This window comes from Arvicola amphibius, chromosome 8 (assembly GCF_903992535.2).
Source record: "Arvicola amphibius chromosome 8, mArvAmp1.2, whole genome shotgun sequence".
Classification (NCBI taxonomy): Eukaryota; Metazoa; Chordata; class Mammalia; order Rodentia; family Cricetidae; genus Arvicola; species Arvicola amphibius.
The window spans coordinates 97,944,255-97,953,274 of record NC_052054.1 but is presented as its reverse complement, the minus strand read 5'-3'; the positions used below and the strand labels follow the sequence as shown (position 1 = coordinate 97,953,274).

Sequence of the window (9,020 nt, the reverse complement as noted above, 5' to 3'; positions counted from 1 at the left end):
ATTTAATTATAATAGGCTAGAACCAAAGGAAAGGGACTCGGAGCCCTGGCCATATGGGTGCCCACCAGACAGCTAGACTCTTGCTGCCTTGACTATCTAAAGTGTCAAGGGGACCCTTGAAATCCTTTGTCCAGCTCACAGCACAGCATGAATGGGAGCCAGAACTGGACTCCAGGAGAGGATGAATGGAGAAACCCCAACACCCAAACCTCTGCCTAAGATGGCCACAGTTGGTATAAGTCAAAACTGTGTCTCCCTTTTCCCTTCCCTGATGCTGACACGGGACCTGTGCTTTTGGTCCCTAAGGGAGATTAGGGGAGAGGCAAGTGCCTCACTGGAGGTGTGGGTGGGTCTCTAGCTCCCTTGGGTCCTGTCATTGCCTCCTTTCTACAGGTTTCCCACCTGTAGAAAGAGCTGAGGTACCTGTGCATGCAGAAGGACAGCAGGGACCCTCATAGAGCCTCTATCTGGTGAGTGTGCATGCTTCCCCAGACCCCTGATGCTGGGCACTTTCCTAGTCTTCACCAGAACCTCTCCAGGCCTTGGGACTAGTTCAGGGCCCCTGGGTTCCCCAGCTTATGGTCTCCCTGCTGAGTGTCTCTCAAAGACAGCTTTAAGTGTTGTGTCTACTGTATACCTGGAGCTCCTTGTTATGGGGGTGCCTCACGGGCAGTCTCTAATCAGGTTCCCCATTTCCAGACACAGGATTCCCCAAGGCCATAGGCTAAAGTGACGCAAGCCTTTCGCAGTTCCCAGCAGCAGGATTCAGGAGACATAGGCTCAGGCCAGCTCTGTGCTTTGTGACCCGAGGGGACAGGGATGCCTGCTGCTCCCAGCTCGTGGCAGACATTAAGAGAACTGTCACTCAACGACGCATGTGTTGGAATTGGTACAAGTGGTGGGCTGTCACTCCAGGGAGCTCGGACCCCAGGAGCCTTTGCGGCACAGTAACCCACATGCTCCTCTTGATGGAGGAATGAACCGGCGCTCTCCGCGGAGAGTCTACAGGATGCTAATGGCGGAAGAATCTGGTCAAAGGGGCCAAGAGCAATGTCCATCCTCATGCCTTGGATGCCGGGGACCCTGAGGGCCATCAGCCGAGCCCCTACGTCCTAAGGATGAGGCATCCAGCCCTTCAGTGAAGACAATGGTGGCATACTCTGTGTGTACGCAGGGGGTGGGGAGCTCTGGAGTCTTCTGTCTTCCCTGAAAGTCCAGCTCCTCGTAGGCTACACTGAAGACAGGTGCAGCTGAGGCGTCCTCCTTCTTCAAGGGAGGAAGAAGAAAGAGTTGTCTGTGTGGTCAGTCGGGGGTGGTGTGTGCATCCCATAATCTCAGCCATTCCCTATGCTGCGTTTCCAATCTGCCACTGGATTTGGGGTTCTTCTTAGAGACATCAGCCATTGAAGCTGGGACCTAACAGCTGTCCCTTCTCCCTTCTTCCCTCTCTGAGATTTAGGATGCAACCCCTTTGTTTCTGGTTCAGATTCTACCTCTAAATGGTCCCTGGCCTTCTTGCAGGTTTAGTATTCCAAAATGTGACATTTTTACTTGTCTCTGCCCAGAACAGAATGATCATGGGAATGTCAAGGCTATGCACTCTGGGGTCAGCTGATGGGTAGAACATCAGATTATGGCTGTAGGATCCTGGCAGGAACTGTGAGCTTAATTTTCTAGGCTGCAGCCCTCAGGCCCCATGGTCTCTCTGCCTGTACCAAGCCCTGGGGTAGACTGTGATGAATCCCTCAAGAAAGGGGACCCAGACTCACCAGAGGCTGTTCCTTTCTTCCAGTTCTTCTGGCCTCTGTTGAGAAACATACTTTGAATTAGAGGGGCAGCTGCTGAACCATCTTCCCTGGTGGAGGGGAATGTCTTGGCAGTGTGTGTGTGTGTGTGTGTGTGTGTGTGTGTGTGTGTATCTGTTTTTGGAGTAGGGGTTTCAGGCCCTGAGGAGACCTAGACCATGGGCAGGCATCAGGCTTTCTATTCCCACGCGTGCCCTTCCCATTTATTATCTGGGAGTTCCCACTTGGGTCATGAGTTGTGGACTATGCGCCTGCCACAGGGACAGATGCCTATCTGTGCCCCGTTTCCTAGTGCACCACAGCACATGGCAGGCATGCCGTAGATATTATGTGTGGCTTCTTAGCTGGCTGATAACCAGACTTAGCTAGAACGCTCCTGGAGATAGCAGTGTAGGAATTGGTTTATTTCTGACAGCGGCCTGAAGGCTAACTTAGACCTTCCTGCCAGCCACAGAAAGTGGCAACTCTCACCAGTTATTTGGTTAAAACCAGCAGCCTGGAGCTAGCTGTGTGGGGTGGATACAGGCTCTTGTAGTGGCTAGGATGTGTGTGATGGTCCAAGTGGGTGTGAAGGTTTCAGGACAGTCAGGAGCCCTGAGGAAGGTAGGAGGTAGGAGGAGTGTTGGAAGGAGGCATTGTGGGTGGACAATGGCCATCAGGGCTATTTGCGAGGCCTGAGGCTTTGATTTTGGTGGGGCTGAGTCAGGGGTAGGGGCGGGGTTCTGACGAGCCTTACCTGACACACCTGTTGAGCAAAAAGCAGCTAGGACCCAGGTCAGCAGCAGCAGCACAGGGACACCCACTAGGACGCTCATAATACCGATGACCAAGCCTTGAAACTGGCCTGCAGGCCTGGGTGATGAGGGGCTGGGGTATCTCGTTGAGGTCTCCAGGATTCTCTCTACAGGACCACAAAGGATAGAGTTCTAGGGCACCAATCATGTATTCGCTTTAGGGGCAACCATCCTACCTGCTCCAAGCCCACTTTGGATGGGCAGTAACTGGCCACCCACCCTAGTTCCGTGAGCTCCACCATCCCTTAAAGTAAATGGGCATCTTAGGGTTTCCACAGAAAGGGGGACACGGTCCTCAAGGTGCTGGGCAGAGCCATGGATGGGAATCTAGGCAGAGGGGGTCTCCAACTCAGGCGTTTCTAGCCGCACCTGTTACCACAAGCTCTGCTCCAGGGCTCTCCTTGATTTGTGTCTTGGGGGGCAGGGAGATGGCCCCACAGAGGTAGATGCCACTGTCATTGCGCCGTGTGGCGAGGATGTTCATGTGGAAGTCATGCCCGTTGGGCAGCTGTGTGATCTGGAAGCGGTTGTCCCGGACAGGCTGGCTGAAACCGTTGCAGAAGGCGGCCTGCTTTTCAGTCTGGTTGCTGGGGCTCAGGCGGTACCAGTTCAGCATCAGGTCCTCGGACCAGTTGGAGAAACTGCAGGTGAACGTGGCATTTGCTCCCTCGGACACTGTGAGCCAGGCTGGGGAGAAGGTGAGGGGCCTCCAGGGCCCGCTGGAGACCTCTGAGATAGAGGACAGAAAAGTTCTTTTTTGACCATTTTCTGAAATCTCTGGGGGAGAGGAATGGTTCTCTCGGAACAACCTCCAGTCAGAATTTCCTAAGCAGTACCCCTGCCCAGGAGCCTGTAGCTTCTTGTGGCTATGTGATTCCCTCTTCCCAACAAGTGGGGTTCTTCCTTTAGCGTAACTGAACTTAGAGACTGGAGGCGTCTATCTGACATGCTTATTTTTGTCCTTTAAGAATTTGGGATCTCCCCCCACCCCAGATAGCTTTACCTTCCCACTCCAGTGCAAGGTGTCCCAGGCCTGACCTGCATGTTCTAGCCTTAGCCTTCAGGTTCGCTGGTCTAGTTCTGTCAGAAGGGTCAGTGGGATGCTACATTGGGAAGTGAGGACTTCCACGAAAACCCCAGACTTTGGAGGTAGTGTATTCTTTAGTAAACGTGGGGTCCAGGCTGTGTCCTGGACCAGAGACTCCATCCAGCATGACAGAGCTGCCCTGAGTAGCAGAAGGTATGGTGCAGCCATGTCTTCCAGCTATATCAGAAGTCACACCCAGGAGCCTCCAAAGATCATTGTCCCATGGTGCAGAGGTCCCATGGTGCAGGACTCCTCGAAACAAAGATGAGCTGGTAGGTACGGCCGCCAGGGTTTGGTCAGGGATGCCTCGCACATCATGCAGGGCCTTGTGGCTCTTCTCGGCACGTGCCTATCTCACTGACAGGCTTCTTGTCACATACGTGCACACTTACATATAACCTCCTACTGGTACTCTAAAACATGCCCTACTGGGACCCATGTGATGCTGGCCATTGAACCCACAGTCAAGGATGTGGGTACAGTCAGAAGCTCCAGGGACAAGGGAAGACAGACCTGCCAAACACACACTTGCTGGAAAGACTGTTATGTACACAGGAAACAGCCACAGAGACATCCATGAAGATGCTCTGGCCTCGACTCTGGCTGTGCTGCCAGCTCTCTTTGCCCTTGGCCTATATAGCCACTGGGCACCTGGAACTTGTAGAGAAAGGGCCGGTGCAAAACAGAGCTGTGTCCCCAGCTGTACCTAGACATATAGCGAGGGAATTCTACCCAATTACATGGCCCAGGGCACTGTACTGTAAACATTGCCTCCACCTCCAGTGTAGGGCATTTTACTATACTTACTGGGCATGGTTCCCTCCCAGGGTGACAAAGAACGAGGCTGTGTTGCCGCGGCTAAGGTTCCAGTCTCAGAAGATACAGAGAGAGCAGGAGTCAGAGGCAAAGAAGGGGAGCTGGATAGGTGTAGGACAAATGGGAGTGGAACTGAGGGTCCAAACACCTGGCAAACAAGGTATCTGGAGACCGCTTCCTACGTATAACCCCAGCAGCACAGACATTAAGGGCAACATTGAATAAATGGGACCTCCTGAAGCTGAGCAGCTTCTGTAAAGCAAAGGACACTGTCACTAAGACAAAAAGGCAGCTTAATGACTGGGAAAAGATCTTCACCAACCCCACAACAGACAAAAGTCTGATCTCCAAAATATATAAGGAACTCAAGAGACTAGACTTTAAAATGCTAAGTAACCCAATTAAAAACAAACAAGGTATCTGAAATCTGCCTCCTCCAGGTCTGAAAGGGAGCCGGAGATACTGGGCGGAGTTATCTGGAGTGAGTGAGAAGATATTAGCAGAGGAAGGCCCTAAGACATTCCCAACCTGTGGCCTTGCTCAGAAATGGTCTCCATCACCAGCCAGGAAGAAGCAGAACTGACATTTCCCCTCTTTGAGGTTCTCAACTATACATGGGTGATGGATGCACGATGCCAGGCCCTGCTGATGATCTAGTGACACTCGGATTGAGGGTGGGCGTGGTCTATGAGCCAGGCCTGGAGTGCTTCAAGGGCCAGGGTCCCTAGATCCCATGCAGTTGGTGAAGCCTAAGTCATGTGGCTCTGGGTAGTGATCCATGTAGGTCTGTGTGGTCCAGGAGGACCAGTGGTGTCAGGGATCCTCCGAGGGGCCAAGCCCAGGCTGGAGGTGGCCAGGGTGAGATCTCCCCATCCTAGCAAAGTTCTGTCCCTCCTCAGAGGCAACACAAACACCACAGGGCTACAGTATACTCTTTCTTTGGCCTGCGAGTACCTGTCTAAACCATACGCAGCTAGCAGGTCACAGCACAGCAGTGTCAATAAATCTCTTCTTTGAACATTCACTCAAGAAATATACAAGCCTTTTTTTTTTTTTTCTCAAGAAAGCCTCCAGCAACTATAGTAAGGTTAGACTCGGATTTGGTGACGCAAACATATCTTCCCTGCCTTCACCCTTCTAGACTCTATCAGTGTGGTCTGGTCTATGGCCTCCCTCCTTGGAACTAGAAATCTGGGGTCCTTTTAGCACTCCAGGTAATCTGTCCAGCCCTACCCTGACACCGTAGATCCACCACCACAGCCACACTTAAGCACCGATCTCCAAACAGATTCTCAAGAGTTACCAGGGTCATGAGGACCAGAAAAGCCCCCGGAGAACCAAAAGGCATAACAGTCTTCTTTGTTCTGGGCAGGACTGTCACACCTGTCCAAGGGCAGCTGTGATCTGTGAATGCACCAGGCCCCTCCGCCCAGATGTCACCTCCTGTCCTCGGATGGGATCCATCCCCTAGGCTTTGGGACCGTGGTGTGTCCTCAGGGAGCCACCTGCCACCCACCCTCTCAACGCTGGCCCCTAGGTTGCCCGAGATGAGTTCTTGGGTAGACATTTGATCCCGGGTCTCAGAGCCTTGCCTCGTCTCTCCTGCTCCTGTGTCTAAATGTATGACATTTTGGGTCACTTGTCTTCTCACTGACTCTTTGCTCTTTATTCCTCTGGTGGCACGGTCGTTGACCTCCCAGATCTCTGTCCTCTTGTGGGTTTCTGCCCATGTCCATCCCAGGGCTCTATCTTGTTCTGTCCATGTCTGGGTGCCCCCCCCCCCATGTCCCTTCCTCCCTCCTCAGAGTAGTCCCTGCTCCCTCTGTACCCCACGGCCTCTTAGCTCCCCTTATTCATCTCATGTGGGAATTCTTTTCTTGAACTGGATTGTGCTTTCCCCCCATGTGCCTGTGGTGGGCCTAGAGATGACAAAGGTGGGGACTTCCTCATGGCGGGGGGAAATGTTAGGAGGGGCTGGGCTTTGGCAAGAGAGCATGTGGCTCTGAAGGCCACAAGGTGGTAATACTATATGGAGGGGGATACCCCCAGGGACTCAGGTCATCCATAGTAGTACAGTGCCACCCAGAAATTAGGCCCCTGAGAGAGCTATTAGGAACTGATCTGGGAGCACCCCGTTGCGTGCGAGGGCGGCTAGGTGGGTTCAGCACGAAGCATCTCCTGCAGAAAGTGAGATAGATGCTGCAGCATCTGAGGCCCTAGGCGGCACTTCTGAGCCTCCCTTTCATGCTGTGGCTACCTGTGGGAGCACACGGGGAGATGAAAGTGAAGTGTCACTGTGGTTAGAACGAATAACGGTGGCTTCTCTTTTAAAGACAGGAACTGGTTCAAGAGCCGAAGCTGGCCTTGAACTCACAATTCTCCTTCTGCCCCCTAGGTGCCGAGATCACAGGCAGGAGCCGTCCTGCTGAGAGCAAGACGGGCACTTCCAGTTAATCCAAAAGTGAGCGGTGAGGAGCTGTGAGGACACCGACTTCTGGGTGCAGCGAGGGAGGATTTCCCTGGGTCCCTCGCACGGTAAGTTCCAGGAAACTGTTCTGATGCCGTGTGCACAGCTAGACATTTCACAGGAGGGAGACAGGAGAGCTGGGAGAGGGAGCTTGGAAAGGGAAAGTCAGGTGTGGCAGTATGTGCTCGTAATGTCAGCATCATGGGAGGTAGAGAGAGAAGGAGCCTTGGACATTTACGGCCAGTTAGCTTGGCAAGCTCCAGGTTTAGTGGAAGATACTGTCTCGAGGGAATATGGTGTGTGGCTATGCAATAGTTTGAAAGTATCTCTTACTTTTTAAGAGACCGGGATTTTTGTTGGGACTCATAGCCAAAGTTAATAATAGCTTGTTGTCACTGAAGACTTAAGACTGCTATCCTATGTCAGGGTGGCGAGTTCTCAGAAAATTAGGAAACAACCTTCCTCAAGACCCAGGAGGACCACAGAAGATGCTCAATCATACCACAAGGACACGTGCTCAACTATGTTCATAGCAGCATTGTTTGTCATAGCCAGAACCTGGAAACAACCTAAATGCCCCTTGACTGAAGAATGGATAAGGAAAATGTGGTATATTTACACAATGGAGTACTACATAGCAGAAAGCAAATGACATCTTGAATTTTGCAGGCAAATGGATGGAGCTCGAAAACATCATATTGAGTGAGATAACCCAGACCCAGAAAGACAGTTATCACATGTACTCACTCATGAGTGATTTTTAAAAATAAAGCAAAGAAATCCAGCCTACATATCACAATCCCAGAGAACCTAGACAACAATGAAGACCCTAAGAGAGATGTACATAGATCTAATCTACATGGGAAGTAGAAAAAGACAAGGTCTCCCAAGTAAATTGGAAACATGGGGACCTTGGGAGAGGATTGAAGGGGAGGGGAGAGGCAGGGCGGGGAGCAGAGAAAAATGTAGAGCTCAATAAAATCAATAAAAAAAATGACTACTAAATTACTGTGTACTCAGTCTGTTTGTTTAACCTGCCTTTCATTTTTTTTCTTTTTGTTTTTATGACAGGGTTTCTCCGTGTAGCCCTGACTGTCCTGGAACTCACTCTGTCTTTAGAACAGGCTGGCCTTGAACTCAAGAGATCCGTTTGCCTCCCAAGCTTTGTGCCACCCAGCCCCACTATATCCTGCCTTTAAGAGAACAATATAACAATGGACCTTACATGCCCTGGATCTCCCATGTAATCAGCTTTTACAACCTAAGCAATGCATAGCTGCAGTCTTAAGTAACACACTCTTTCATGCCCCTGACCCAGATAATGCATATGGACCGTTTGCTGCAAGCAGCAAATGCAGAGGCTGAAGGCAGTCTTCTAAAATCTGTCACAAAGGTGGAAAGCATCCGTGTATGGGTACTGGGTGGTAATGTTGCTTGTCATCTGGGTCAGCTGAGATCAGTTGGAGCCAGTGACTTAATCCCTTGTAACACTCTTAAAGATTTCTGTCAAGTACCCCATTCTCTCCCCCATATGATGCTTTTTATGCTGTTCAATAAGGACAGAGCAAAGTCCTGTCTTAGGGAAAAACAGATACACACACACGCATGAAGAACTCATACAACAGACAGACAGCCTCACAGATACAGACAGCTGTGACAGACAGACTGACACAGCTCACAGACACGGACAGCCATGACAGCTACACACATACACGAGCACATGAACAACTCATACAACAGACAGACAGTACACACAGATACAGACAGACACATGCAGAGCTCATACAACAGACAGGCACCACTCACAGACACGGACAGCTACGACACAAACACACTGAACAGAAGACACAGACACATGGGCAGATGCACAAGCCAGCTTTTACGCAGGCACAGATTCAGACTCATACAACAGAGAGACACGTGGAGCATGAAGTAGAGAGTTCTAATCTGGACTGCCTCTTGGTGAAACTGACTCCAAGGGGAAGTGCTGCAATTTCTTTCCTTAATGTGACACTGGTGCATTACTGGGGACTCGGAGTTAATCACTAATG

The 9,020-nt window shown here is 51.2% G+C and overlaps 1 protein-coding gene across 1 annotated transcript in view; it reads right to left on the bottom strand.

Moving 5' to 3' along the window:
- Positions 1-909: 909 nt before the first annotated feature.
- The window catches only part of Pdcd1 (programmed cell death 1), a 13,735-nt gene continuing 5,624 nt past the window's right edge, over positions 910-9,020 (bottom strand). Inside the window, exons 2-5 of the mRNA XM_038340741.1 lie at positions 2,969-3,328; positions 2,542-2,706; positions 1,770-1,804; positions 910-1,266 (exon numbers count right to left, since the gene is read on the bottom strand). Coding sequence (XP_038196669.1) covers positions 1,033-1,266; positions 1,770-1,804; positions 2,542-2,706; positions 2,969-3,328 — 794 coding nt within the window. The 3' untranslated portion in view covers positions 910-1,032. The remainder of the gene's footprint in view (positions 1,267-1,769; positions 1,805-2,541; positions 2,707-2,968; positions 3,329-9,020) is intronic.